The following is a 14,871-nucleotide window of genomic DNA, read 5'->3' as shown; positions in this document are numbered from 1 at the left end:
CATACAGAAGGTTAGACCTATTCTCCATCATTTTATAATGTAGGACAAAAAATTATGGATTCAAGTTACAAGAAGGCATATTTCAATTGAATATTTGAAAAAAGCTTCCTATCCTGACAGTAAGATCAATTTGATAGTGGTACTAGTTACCCAGAGAAGTGGTAGGTTTCCCCTCACTGGTGTGTTCAAGTGTAGGCTAGACAGTCATCTGTCTGGGATGCTTTAATTTAGATTCCTCACTGAGTAGTGGGCTGGATTTGATGGCCTGCATGTCCTTATACTTCTGTGATTCTGTGTGAATGGTAGATAGCAAGTTCTTGCTAAGCAACACTATTTTAGACAGTAACTAGTCATAATCTCTTGTTTTACTGGTTTATATTATTATTTTATTTTTCATCTTTGACCATAAATCACATTTTTAAAAACTGTATTTGTTTGATAATATTCTCTCCTTTTTCTTGCCTTTGTATTAACTATCTTGTCCTCTCTATATGTGCATGTGCTGACACAAAATGTCCAGGCCTAGTATAGTAAAACTGTTCTAGTATGCAAAATAGAAATATCTCTTAGTTTATTACCAATTATTTTAACCAAAACATGAAATGTTTATACTGTCTGTTATCATAACGGAATAATGGCTGCTTTTTTAAAAATTAGAGTGAGACAATTTCCATGCTCTTAAAGAAATAAGTATTATCTCTGGAATTTTCAGTGATAGCTTTTTTGTAAAAGCAGAACATGTGGTAGAGTGCAGTCTTATTATGTACCTTGTCATGCTGTGCTCTTTGCTCTAGGGAGTGGAAAAAGAGTATTTCCCAATGCGCAGAGTTAAAAAACTTCATCTTGTGAAACAGTCAAAGCAATCAGCAAGTGATGGAGTATCTGTTAAAAAGAAACCTGACATTTAATTAACTTTTCAAAGTGCTGGTTCAGCAACCTCTATGTTCTACATTTTGAATATTGAACAAGCACTCCTAATCGGATCTGAATTAGTTCTGGGCTTGCTGGGGTGAAGAACAAGCAAGTGACTTGCCTGCTGTCTTCCTCTGCTCCATCTTTTTCCTCTAACATCAAAATATTATTATGAACTGATAGTAATTCAACCAGATTTTGCCTGATCTGCAGGGCATTTGAAATCAGCTCTTCCAGTATCATATGAAATAGCTGGGTTTAATAATAATGGTTTATAGCTAAAAATAGTGGGGAGAAGCTGTTATGCAGAAGGAGGGGTTGTACCTATAAATAGGTTATCATAATCTTCTCTCAGGGTTAGAGAATCTATATTCTTATATTGCTCTAATTTTGTACAAATATTCAGAGGCAGCTTTTCTGGTAATGGTGTTAAAAAATATCTCCCCAGGAACTAATTTTGTCTCACGATTCAATGTAGCATTCCCTGAGAGCAATTTCAGATGTTACAAGAGAGTAGTAATAGTGATACTGTGAATAATGTGTGTGCATCTTCACTTGGTTCACATATAAAATGAACTATGAGAATTTTTGCATCTCTTCCATAAAGCTATGTATGAATGCAGTAGAGGCAGACTCTTGTAGTGAATGTGGGGAAATTGCATTTCAAGAGGTTCAACACTAAAAGAGTTAAAGAAAAGTTGCTGACGTATCAATGCGGGTAATGAGTTGAGAAGACAGGAAAAACAAACACTGAGGACAGTGAGTTTCTGCTCTCAGGTGGGTTTTCACAAGGGAAGAATGATCTCCATTTTGTGTTTGACATTTGTTCAACTTATTTATATTTAATTATTTGCCAAAATGTTTATGCTGCTAATCTTTTGATTATGGATAACTTACAATTTATGAGACAAAACATCAATAAAATAATAAAAATCATTCATAGAATCAGTAGGCAATAAAACTATTAAAATTATAAATAAAACTATAGCTGCTGTCAAATAAGTACAACTGTTCTCTTAAAGACTGGGTTCTGTTTGCTTTTTAATGTTTAGTGACATAGAATAAAATAGACAGTGATGATACAATAAAAGAATATGCATAATACTGAATAAAATGAACTAGCTGCCCGGAGTCACTATGAGTGAGTTGGGTAGCCATATAAGCTGCATGCATGTGTGCATAAATAAATAAATAAACTACAGTTTAAAAAAAGATAAAAGAGCCACATAATATTAATATTGAACAGCTCAATCCTTTAAAATATTATTAAATCTAGACCACATAGAGGTATGTGGCTGTGATGGAATGGAATTATGAAGGCCAAACTCAGGGAGGGAAACATGCTCTTTCGTCTCCTGAGGGGAGAGGAAGAGATAAGCGGATGAGGCTGGCACCTCCCTGAGGAATTCACTCTGTTTTGACTGGCTGACTTTGGGAACTGAGGTTTCAGTCTGGGAAGATTCTTGCTAGAGGTTGTAGCTAATAAACATTGCTGAACTGAATCTACATGGTCTCCTGGAGTTCCTTGGGCTAGGCCTGACAGTGGCCCAATTTTTTCATTTTTATAATATAAAGACATTTTAAAAATTAAACAAGACTCTTTTTGTCATTTTTGTCATCAGGTTAGGGGCACTTTTATTTATTTAATTTATTTATTAAATTTGTATACTGCCCATCTCCCCCAGAGGGTGACTCTGGGTGGCTCAAAATTAAAGTAAACCCAAAAACAGTTAAAAAAATAAATACCCACATTCATTAATTAAAAAGTCAGGCTATATAAAACAAACCCTATACATAAAAAACTAAAAATATTCAAGATGACGGGGGGGTAGAATCAATTACCCCACAAGCTACTTCCACTGGTGCGAGCCCCCATCTGGCCCTCAGGCCATCTGGCATAGCCAAGATTTCACTCTCTTCCTGAAGGCTGTGAGAGTGGGGGCACACTGCACCTCAGTTGGTAAGTTGTTCCACAGAGTGGGGGCCACAGCAGAAAAGGCCCTCTTCCTAGATCCCACCAGTTGAAATTCCTTAACTGGTGGGGTCCGCAACATGCCCCTTCTGCCAGACCGAGTGGGGCCGGCTGATATAACGGGGACAAGACGGTTTCTCAGATAACCTGGTCCTGTGCCATGAAGGGCTTTAAAGGTGATAACCAACACCTTGAATTGGACCAGGAAGCAAACTGGCAACCAATGCAGCTCACGTAACAGAGGTGTTATATGGGCCCCCCAGGGGCATTCAGAACTGTCTGTGCTGCTGCATTCTGCACCAGCTGTAACTTCCGGATACTCTTCAAGGGTAGCCCCATGTAGAGTGCGTTGCAGTAATCCAACCAGGAGGTGACCAGGGCATGAGTGACTGTGCAGAGAGCCTCCCGTTCAAAGAAGGGGCGTAGCTGATGCACAACACAAAGTTGTGCAAAGACCCTCCTAGCCACAACTGCCAGTCTAGGAGGACCTTTTAATCATGAGCTACAAGATTTCTGAGAGTCAATATTTGGGTTCCAGCCATCCTGATTACTTTCAATGTGGGTATCTGGCACATCTCCCTTTTAGATTGTGTAAGTCAGATTCAGCATGAACAAGATGGTCCTGAAAGTAATAAGGGCCAAGATATAAAGAACTTTGTAGGTAATCACCAAAATTGGATCCAGAAGTATACTGGCAAATAGTGCAGCTCCTGTGGAACAAGTGTTACTCTGCTAAACTGGCTAATGCTTTCAGTGCTGCTTATAGCTTTTGAGTCATCTTTAATGGCAGCCATTATCCAAGTGTAGGAGAAACCCCAGCTTGTGTACCACCTCCTTCAAGGGAAGCACTACCGCGTCAGGAATTACAGATGGAAAATTCATGGCATCAGAAGGTTTCTGAACAGTAGCAGATCCATTTTGCTGTCACAGTCAGTCACAGTCATTTCACCCCATCTAATCCCCTATAGCCTCCAGGCACTGAGTCAGGGCTTCCTTACTATCTTCTTTTTGGATTCAATCAAGGCATAAGGTTGGGTTTCATCAGCTCATAGATGTTACTTAACCCCAGTTAAGAGCAGGTAAGAGCAAAGCCATAGCCAAAAGTAACCCAAATCAAATCTAGTGTGTTTGGACAGCCACTAGGATTAATAAAGCTAGCTGCAGTACAGTTTGTGTTTTAATTTGTGGACTCTTGTGTAGGCTATGTGTTCTGATGTATGCTCTTCTATGAGATCCTGGGCTAGAAGGAACAACTGACAGGGATCACCCTGTCCATAAAGAAATTGTTCATTCCTTCCCCCTTTCCTCTTTTCTTCTTCAAATCTTTCTAAATCTCTGACGTTGAATATAATAAAGATTAAAAATTCTTAATGGGCCAGTGGGTGCTCATTCTAGGAAAGGGATATAGTTTTTAACACTTATCTCACCTGGCAGAGATATGAAGGAAGGGAGTGTGCCAGTTATTCCTCTTCTGATAAATCAGTGACAAAGAAGATTTCTCTGGAGTAAAGTAACTTGTGGTAGCATACCTGGTCCCCAGGAATTACAGGGAGGGTGCAGGAGGGTGCAGGTTGCAGGAGGAAAGTTAGGAGAACCCTTGTGGGAATCATTGGGGCCCAGACCATCATATCTCATCACACCCTATTCGCAGGTTTCCATTCAGCCAAACAATCTAGGATCTCAGAGTTAAAATCGACAGTTTAGATGTATCTAGTTATTGCCTTCCTCAACACTAGTATGATATGTGGCTTTTATCATTTTACTTGTTTGTTTGTCAAATTTATATCCTGCCTTTCCTCCAGGAGCTTAAGGCTGTGTTCAGTTTTTTCCCACAATGGCAACTGTGAGGTAGGGTGTCTAGCTCAATGCTCAAAAGGAAGCTTAAACAAAAAAGATCTGATCTGGCTTCTTTGCTCTACCCTCAGGGACTCAGATGATCTTTTTATTTCAAAGGTGAATAATTTGGAAAAATACAGACTTCCTTTCAGATAAATGCATTATATCAAAATGTACTTCTCCTAAAACAACACTTTGAAAAGTTATTGTGAGTTTTGTTTTAGCACTGTTCAGTGTAGGCCTTTGTTGTCTTTTAGGTCAAAAAAGAAACCTGCAGAACAAGAAGTTGAAGAGTAAGTGACTCTCTCATCATCTACTGTGTTTCCACATAAATGTTAAGAAAACCTATCTCATATTGATTATTTTATGTTTGTGGCAACTGTTCCCATATATATTTTTGCAGATTTTTGTCATGTTTATTGAAATGGATATAAGCTATTAGGGCTATGCAGTGATCTAGATTTGAAGGGGAAAAGGTGATTCGTAGCACATATGGGCGCACCTGCGTGTACCTCCTTTGATCAAAAATATCTGCCTGGGTTTATTTATGACCCTGGGAAAAAACACAACTTCATAATATGTGCAATGTGTGCACCCATACATGCTCCAAATCGTCTTTTCCTCTTAGAAACTAGATTGCTGCACAACCTTATGTAGTATATTCTAAATGCCAAAGGGGAATAGATTAGACTGAAGTCTCATGATCCCCTGAAGAACTTCAAATTAAAACCTGAAATATTACAAATAATTTAAAATAACAATCAGACATTTGGAAGTCACGCTTTTAAAAAGCCGCTTTCATTCCTGATGCTTGTGCTTGGATTTTTACAAGGGTTTGTTTGTTTATTTATTTATTAAATTTATATGGCTGCCCGTTTCAAGTACGTGACTCTGGATAAATGAAAAGTAACACCTCCAATGTTATATCTCCAACAGATGGCAGTACTGATGCACTAGAAATGCTGAAGCGTTCTTTAGCATCCGTTCTTTCACTTCATTTGGTGGGAATTTGTTGTGAGAAAAAGTTGTGTTGCTATTGTTTGTGAAATGGAAACCTGCAGTGAGTGACTTGTCAGTACAATTTAAGCAACACACCATCACTGAACTTTTGACTGCTGAATGCAGGTTGTTTGTGGCAATGATTGTGTGATGTGAATACTGTGCACCACTGTGCCAAAAAATGTAAAGATGGTGAATCACGAAAAGCTGATTTGTGTGTGTGGTTAAGAATGAAGTGGATGACCTTTGACAGCAACTGATAAGCTTCACATGAGAAATATTGATGAACTGAACTTCTGGGGAAGGCATGGCGAACTGAAGATATCTTTGCGAAAGTGGAACTGATGACAGCGGCAAAGACCAAAGAACCAGTGAGTAGACAGGTTCCTTGGAACCTCTCTGGATAAGGAGAAGATGGGAGATCATCCAGACGTGCTCCAGATGGCTGCTCCTCCAAGGAGATTGCAAGACAGCAGTTTTCTGTGGGTTTGAGTGTAGGAAGACAAGGGGATTAGCCATCTTGCTTGCAACTATGGTAGAGCCTTTTAAAGGACACTAAGTTCATAAGCCTCACTTTCTCATCACTTTCAGAAATTGCCTATTAACCATCTTACAGCTGTTAGAGACATTCAGAACAAGTTTGAAAAGTTGCTGGATGAGTTTAGCTTTTTGTTCTTTTTCTGAACAAAAGAAAAATGAATCCTTGGGGTTCTCTGAGCTTGGTTCTTTTCTTGCAAACGTTTTATTACCTGGCTAGGTAACATCTTCAGTGCTAAAATGGGATGGGGTTTGCTCTCTATTTATATACTGTGGCATGCCTTGCCAGTGCTGGTGGGGATGGGGTTTTTGTTTTGCTCCTCTGGTAGTTCCTTGATTAGCATATGTTTACTGCTTGATTGTGTGCCTGGTGTAACCTTTGCTTATCTGGGTGATGATTGCTGGTGAGGCAATCTTCTGGTCTTTTGTCTCTTTCGAATAGTATGTAGATGCTGTTTATCTCTATGTGTCTGTTAATTGCTGCCTTGTCTGAATACCAAGCTTCCAAGAATTCTCTTGCATTTTTGGATTTAGCTTGGTCTAAAATGCTGACAGTTTCCCAGTTAAAACTATGGTTAAGTCTGTCCACGTGTTGTGAGATTAAGGAGTTTTCATCATGTCTTCTGACTGCTAGTTGGTGCTCGTGGATGCACTCTGCTAGACTTCTGCCTGTCTGTCCTACATAGTGTTTGTTACAGTCCTTACATTGTATGTTGTAGATAACTCCTGCTTTTTCTTCTTGTGCTACCAGGTCTTTTGGTTTACTTAAGATATTTTGGAGTGATTTTGTTGGTTTGTGTGCTACAGAGATGCCATGTGGTTGTAATACTCTGTTGGTGGTTTCTGAGATGTTTCTGATGTATGGCAGTGTGATCCTTTTCATAGCTTGTGTTGTAGTAGGTTGAGTGGTCATGCACTTTTTGATAAAGTTGCGTGGATATCCATTTTGTTAGAAGATGTTGTATAGGTGGTCTTTTTCCTTTTTCTGTTGTTCTGGGTTGCTGCAATGCATTTGTGCTTCCTTCAATAATGTTCTTACACAGCTCCTCTTGTGGGAGCTTGGGTTGTTACTTTGGTAATGGAGTACTTGATTGTTGTGGGTTGTCTTCCGATAAACCTGGGTTTCTAATTTACTGTTGTTTCCTCTGCTGATGAGGATATCCAGGAAGAGTAGTGTGTTGTTGTTTTCTTCCTCTCTGGTGAATTTTATTCCTTTGAAGATGTTGTTGATGGTTTCATGTGTCTTCTCTAGTTGTTCCTTTTTTATTATAACAAATGTGTCATCTACATACCAGATCCATACTTTAGGTTGTATGTGGGGAAGTGCTATAGCTTCTACGCGTTGCATTACAATCTCTGCTATGAGTCCTGACAGTAAAACTACAAATTATAGGCCAAGAGAATGATTTGGAAAAGGACGCTTTATTGGATATACAGAAGAAAGTGGCTGAAGTTTTAAAAATTAAAGGGGAAATACAAATGACAAACCAAGAGAATGACCTGGAAAATGTTTTCTTATTGGATCTACAAAAGAGGCTTGTTAAACACTTTGAAGAAGTCTGTGTGATGGAATAAAGAAGAACTGAAGAGAAATCAAATCGTATGACAATATTTGAATGAAGTAAAGATTAAGACTGTTAGAAATAAAAGGAAGGAATATAAATTTGGTTTATTTGATCAAGGTTAAAATAAGACATTTTTTTGCAAAGTTATGGCAATCCTTTACAGACTTTTTGCTGACACCAGTATTGAAAAGTTGATGTTTTATGGATTTGTTTATAGACAAGGGATGGGATATGAAATGAAGAGATATCTGTTTGTAACCTTATGGGGGTGGAGTTACTAAATTTGTCCATACTTGTTGTAATGAAGGTTGGAAGTAACTTCTTTATATATTTCTTTTGCTTTTGCTTTATTGTATTCTTTCTTTTCTATTCTTTCTATTTTTTCTTGTACTTTTTATTCTTTCTATTCTTTTTCCTTCTTTAAGTTTAATTTGTATTAGTTGTTACTATTGTAATCAAACTCCTTAATAGAAATGTATCAAAAAAAAGGAAGGAAGGCAGGAAGGTTGATGAACTGATTAAGGACAATTGGCAGATCATTCAAAGGGAAACTGCTGTCAAGCTTGGCATTTCATAGGAATGTGTGGATTATTGATGTTATTCAATATTGGAAGGTTTGTGCAAATGTGTTCCTCACATCCTGTTGAAAACTTCAGGAGTCAAAATTTGCCAGCAATTGTTGTCATGCTATAAGAATGAAACTGGGGAATTTTTTCATGGCATTGTGACATCTAGTGAAACATAGGTTCATCATGACCCAGAAATGAAACATCATTCCATGGAATATCATCACAAAGCTTCATCTGTGAAAAAAAATTCAAAACACAGGCTTTGGTAGGAAAACTCATGGTTATAATTATTTAGGACGCAGATGTCCAGATAGATTTCCTTGAATCTGGCACCATTAACACAACATGAAGGGACATTTTATCATGCTTGGTGGACAAGTCAAAAAGCTAAAAAAAAATAGGATTCAAATACATGCTTTGACACAGAAGATTTTAAAAATTAATATTCAATTGAAGTCAGAACTTTTCCTTTTAGTATTGATGGATGAACAGTTAGAAAAAAGCCATGGATGATTATTTCAGTATATGATTATTGTGGCAAGATTATTATATGCTCAGAGATGGAAAGATTCAACACTACCCACTATGGAGGAACGGTTGGTGAAATTGACAGATTTTGCTGAGATAGATAAACTAACTTATTTGATTAGAGAAAAGACACTATCTACATTTATTGGTGACTAAAAACCTCTTATGGACTTTTTGCGTAAAAATGGAAAAAATGAATTTGTGATTTATGGTTTTGATGATTAGATAGGATAGATTATAGAAAGAAGAGTATTTAGAGAGAATGTTTAAAATAAAATTATATTTATAACTGTTGTGAAGAATATCGGAAGCCATTGCTTTGTATCTTTTTTCTTTCTTTTCTATTTTTCTTTTAACTTTTTTCTTTTCTTGCACTGTTTTCTTTCTCTTTGCTTTCTTTCTTTTTATCTTTTCTTCTTTTCTTTATATTAGTTTGTATTCGTTTTTTACTTCTTTTTTAAAAGTTTTAATAAAAATTATATTAAAAAAAGAATCTGGCACCATTATCAACTCATCAAACACTCAAAACTTTGAAACAATGATGAAGTGGAGTTCAAAAGCACAAGAAGGACATTTTGCTGCAACAACACTAGGCCTCATACCTCATAAGCCACCAAAGAAGCAATTGCAAAGTTGGATCTCATTGTTTTATCCCATCCATCATTCAGAGCAATCTTGGTGCAACTTCCATTTTTTCCCAGAATTGAAGGAATACCTTTGTGGGCATCTGTTTGACTCATATGAACAGGATGGATAGAACTGTGAGAACCTGGTTAAAGAGGCAAAGTGTGGAGTTCTTTCATGATGGCTTTAAAAAGCTTGTCCACCATTGACAGAAGCATGTAGCAAATGGTGGTGCTTATGTACAGAAGTAAATCTCTACATAGGTAACAAAATCGTTCATTTCAATGATATTTTTTCCTGTTTAATTTATTAAAATATCCCTATTTAAGCTAAATTTATGGAGTTGGAGGCATTACTTTTCATTCAACCTTCATATATGGTCCTCATTGGAGTCAGTGTAATTGTGAAAGACCAAGACTGATATATGTGCAAAAGGATATTTATTTATTTATTTATAAATCAAATTTATACATTGCCCATCTCACTATGCAATATGCAAAGATGCACTCTCTTTTCTAATAATTTGTAGGTTTATAGTTATTTCTAGAGCAAAAAAAAAATGCTGTAAGGGGTTCTTCAGTGGAAAACTTAAGAAGATGCTGTTTATACAATTGTCTCTAATGTTGATTTCACTTTGTAATATCTTCCAGTCACCGCCTAAGACAGAGCACAGAGGCAGATGATGGAGGAGGTACGAATTTCCCCTTTTAATTGAAGTTAAGATGCCTTCATGTTTCAGACGATTCTGGTTACAATACATGAATTCAACTTTTTTCTGTCTGGAGGGCAGCAGAGAAATTCAGGATATCTTTCTAATGTAAAATTCAGTTGTAGAATCAGCAATGCTGAGTTGTTTTTGTTGTAAGAGATATGATGGAGACCAATACCTTCAATTTTTCTGAAGTGGAAGAAGGAAAAAAGAAAAAATAATTGATGGTTTAGGTTTAGTATAAGAGGATACAGAAGTAGTCCATGACGTATTTGGATAACATAAACCTTTTTAAAATTTCAGTTTTAATTATTCCCATGCTTCCTAGTGGATCCCTAGTTTGCCCCTAAGGTCAAGAAACTGTGAGACATTTCTGAGTTTTTCGCAACTCACTGCTTCTTGGTTTATGAGTCTCTGGCACTCCTCCTCCTCAGAAGCAATTCTGCAAAGGTACCAAAATTATATTTAAAATATCAAGCCTATAATATTTGGCATCACGACTGTCTGTAAAGAATGGCAATGTGCAGTTTTAGTTTGTTTCTCTGGTATTTTTCTGCTGGCAACTAAGTTTTCCACACCTTCCTGGTTTCTTTCTGCTATGCCTAATATCAATTTCTGTGAGTTTCCAACACCTAGGAACAGTTTACTCAGCCAAAAGAAACAAATAGAAAAGTATTCAAGATACTTGCCTAAAGAAATATTATCTAAGCTGGTAGGAAATCTGACAGGCAAGAACATACCTTTTGCCAGTGGCTCCTACATTTAATTTAAGGTGACTAGAGCTTTGCCCATGTGCAGAATGGATGTGTTAGATTAATAGCATACAAGTATATCTGTTTATTAAGTACAAAATATTAGTTAAAACTTGCCTATTAAGATTAAGTAATAACATATCTGTTCCAAAATACAGAACTGATCAGATGAGTTCACAAGGAGAACTTATTTTACATTTCAGGACCCTAAAGATTGGTTCTTATGAACAGCAAAGTGAAACTGTTGTGCAGTGGGGTAATTAGTAAGGTGGCTCCCTTATTTTTAACAACCTTTTATTCTTGTTCTATTTTGATTTTTATATTTTTAATGTATTTATTGACTGCTTTTAGCTTTGTTGTAAGCCACTCAGAGTCGCCTGTTGTGAAATGGGTGGCTATATAAATTGGATGGATGGATGGATGGATGGATGGATGGATGGATGGATGGATGGATGGATGGATGGATGGATGGATGGATGATCTACATGTGCATTATCCCTTCTTGGAGTTGTATGTTTTTCTTTTTAGATTAATGGTTTGTAGAATAAGCTATAGTAGTATGTTTTGTACATAAAGCTCAGGGGTGAGATACCTTCTCAGGCTAAGAGCAAATCTGGCACTAATTAGCCTTGAAGGGGTCATCTTCCAGTGAGTATGCATGCACATACACATACACTCTTACACCTACTCACCCAGCTTCTCTTCCTCACCTACACTGACAAAGGCACATATTCATACTCACACAAAACCTCCTTTGCACATACTCACATTCAGAACATTCCACCTCTTCTCACTATAGGGCAAAGAGGCAGAGTTTTCCTCCCACTGAAGGAGGGCAAAATCATTGAGTTTTGTTCACTCCCCTACCCACTTGCTGGGTGGAAGATCAGTAGCAACAGTTTAGAGTGGGGTGGGCACTGCCTATTTGCTTATACATCTTCTTATGGCCTTTCAATGTGAATTGTCACTGCCTCTTTATTCTTGTACTCTTTCCATCTTCTGCCACTGCTTTGTCCTTGTCCTCATCAGTTCCTCTTATTCATAACCCCTGCCCTCATTGTCATTTTCCTTGCCAATGACCTGTTTGTCCTGTCAACCATAAAAATTCATTGCTCTGGTCAGCTCAGTTGAGACTGTAGTTGTGTGGCAGACTCAATGCACTCTATTTTAAATAAACTCCTTAAGCCTAAATGGCTGCAAAGTTTGGCCATGACCTTTTGTGACATTCTGCATCACCCCTTGCAGCCCTCTGTGATCAAGAAAAAAAGTTGACTATCTAATGTAAACTATGCTAGACTGATTTTACATATTGTATTTTGAATATCATGTTTTATGTTCTGAAGAATTTAGTAATGATGGAAGGATATTTTGAGCAAGAAATAAAGAATAGGGATTCTAAAAACGGATATTGTTTCATTGTTGTATGTTGTCATGTATTTTGTTCTATTTCTTTTGCTTTTTGATATTAAAAACCATTAGGATATTAATGTATATTACTAATTTATAACTTTTTCTAATGTACCCAGTTTTTCTTTAATTTATGTTTTTTAAGGCAAGCACTTTAATAAATCCTTGTACTCTGCTTCCCCAAATATAAACTTTTACAAAGTTTAGTAAAAAACTAGAGCAACTAGATGAATTTGTGTATCTTGGTAGAATGTTTATTAAAGGTTGGAACATATATGAAAATACTTTAAGACATACAAATGGTGATAAACAGGTAGGCTCTATGGTGAAAAATGAATTTGTTGAAAGAAACAAAAATGGCTGGCCCTTCTGCATATTTTTTACATGGAAGTAAGAGTTTGATATGTTAAGAGAAACATAAAAATAAATACAGTGGGAATTATGTGTGATAAAAAGACATGAGGTCAAGAATTAATAGGTACTAAATGAATGGGAATGCAAACTGAGTAGCCAGTGTGAAAGAAATATGTTGGTGTAGTTGGATGATAATAGAGAGAATAGATGAATTGCAAACAAATATGAAGGAAGACTGAATGGGTCAAGTGGAAGGAAGGACCTAAAAAGTTGTGGTTGAGTGGATGTAGATGTGAGCTGTAAAGAAGAAAAGGCAATGTATGAAGTGATATATAGACTTGGTAAAAACAATTGAGTTAGAGAGATACAGTGAATGATGTTGGTGTAAATTACATTTAGCTATTTTCCCTTTTGTTATCTCATGCCTTCCTTTAAAATTTTTGCTTATTCTTTCTTACTCCTTTCTGCCCTTTTACTGCATAGCATTGACTTTCCCAAATCTGTATGTACTGCGCATATGCTCTTTTTAATGCAACTTTTTAAAGTGTATATATCCTTATTCAAATATTTGAACAAAGAACAATGGCACTAGCAGACTCCGTTGTGCATCTATGTTATAACTGACATTCTAATTTTTATGCAACACTTTTTGTAGATGTTGCTATTGCACTTTTTAATTCAGCTCTACAATCATGAAAATTAGAAACTTTCATATTTAAAAAAAAAAAGATTTTCCTGAACTCAAATTGTTTCAGAGATGAGATTCATTAGCAAAGTTTGCACATGTGAAATAATAGAGTCTAATCAGTGCACTATGTCTTTGTGGTACATGTGTGTATATGAACATACTTAAACCAATGCACACTGAGTGACTAATGAAATAACTTGGTTATTTCTGTCTTGTTTTTATCTTGTTTCTAGACTTAGAGAAAGACTAGCTTGCACCATGGGAAGCCTATTTTAATAGGATTTAGTAGATGACAACCCTAGGAATAATAAACTCTTGCAAGCAACAAAAATTGTTTAATTCCTAAAAGACAGACCTGGTTGAACCACTTTTGGCCAGGGGCAATTTAGGACTTAATATTGTGTATGTAGCAATCTGGATGATCTAAGAGAAAGGCGTTTAAGGGTAATTGCTCAATTTTCTATCCATGTCAACAGGGAAAATGGGCAGAAGTGACTGAGCTCAGCACAATAATAGAGCTGGATGAGATGGGAGATGCCAGGCTAAAATGGGAATTGAAAAAATGCTATCTGTTAAGAATTTCTGCAGAGCAAGGTGCTTATTCCAAGCTCAAACTCCTTTATGGATCTAAATAAGAGGTATTAAGTCTTTTAAAGTAATCAATTTGCAAGAACTGGTATCCGGTTCTTCTTTGGAACTATTCTGTTTATTCACCTTTCTTGATTTGCTAAGCACAAGTGAGTATGGAGTTCTGGATATAGCTGTGCAATATCATCATTACTGACGTAATTACAATCTTCCTTCTGATTGCAGTTATATTCTGCTATTCATTACGACCCTGTTTTATTTGTTAAGTTCTTCATTAAGAACATAAGCAGTGCCCTGCTAAATCAAACCCTGGACCATTTAGTTCAGCGCTCTGTTCTCACAGTGGCCCAACCAACTGCACAAGGAAGTCTACTAACCTCCCAGCAGAAGGGCTTCAGAGGCAGTCACACTGCTATCAAGGCTAATAGCTATTGATCCCCGTGACTACCATGGTTTGATGCAATCCTTTTTTGAAGCCAGCCAAACTGGTAGCCAGCATCACATCTTGTGGTAGCAAATTTCAAAGTTTAACCACATGTTGTGTAAAAAAATAAAATAAAAAAATTCTTTTGTCTGTCCTGATTCGTCCAGTATTCAATTTCATTGGTTGACCTCTGGTTCTACTATTTTGGGAAAGGGAAAATAGCTTCTCCCTGTCTATTTTATCCATACTATGTATCATTTTGTACACTTCAATCATGTATCTCTTGTTCACCTCCTTTCTAAACTAAAGACTAGCTCTAGCCTTCTAGTTCTAGATGACTAGCTTTCTAGACTTCTAGACTAACTCTGTTTATAGGAAATACAGCTAGAAAAATACCTGTAAAAGAA

The 14,871-nt window shown here is 36.7% G+C and overlaps 1 protein-coding gene across 2 annotated transcripts in view; it reads left to right on the top strand.

Annotated features, from left to right (window-relative positions):
• IFT43 (intraflagellar transport 43) overlaps positions 1-14,871 on the top strand; it is a 70,285-nt gene that overhangs the window by 33,840 nt on the left and 21,574 nt on the right. Inside the window, exons 4-5 of one of the 2 annotated variants that reach the window (XM_007432306.4) lie at positions 4,978-5,013; positions 10,193-10,233. In XM_007432306.4, the coding sequence (XP_007432368.1) occupies positions 4,978-5,013; positions 10,193-10,233 (77 nt within the window). The remainder of the gene's footprint in view (positions 1-4,977; positions 5,014-10,192; positions 10,234-14,871) is intronic. The other variant, XM_025169249.2, reaches the window with a different exon arrangement.

Source organism: Python bivittatus, unplaced genomic scaffold, assembly GCF_059951505.1.
Source record: "Python bivittatus isolate LINGU-HERP-01145 unplaced genomic scaffold, Pbiv_v1 ctg000480_np1212, whole genome shotgun sequence".
Lineage (NCBI taxonomy): Eukaryota > Metazoa > Chordata > Lepidosauria > Squamata > Pythonidae > Python > Python bivittatus.
Note: the sequence above shows the minus strand (reverse complement) of the source record. Positions and strands in the feature narration are given on the sequence as shown.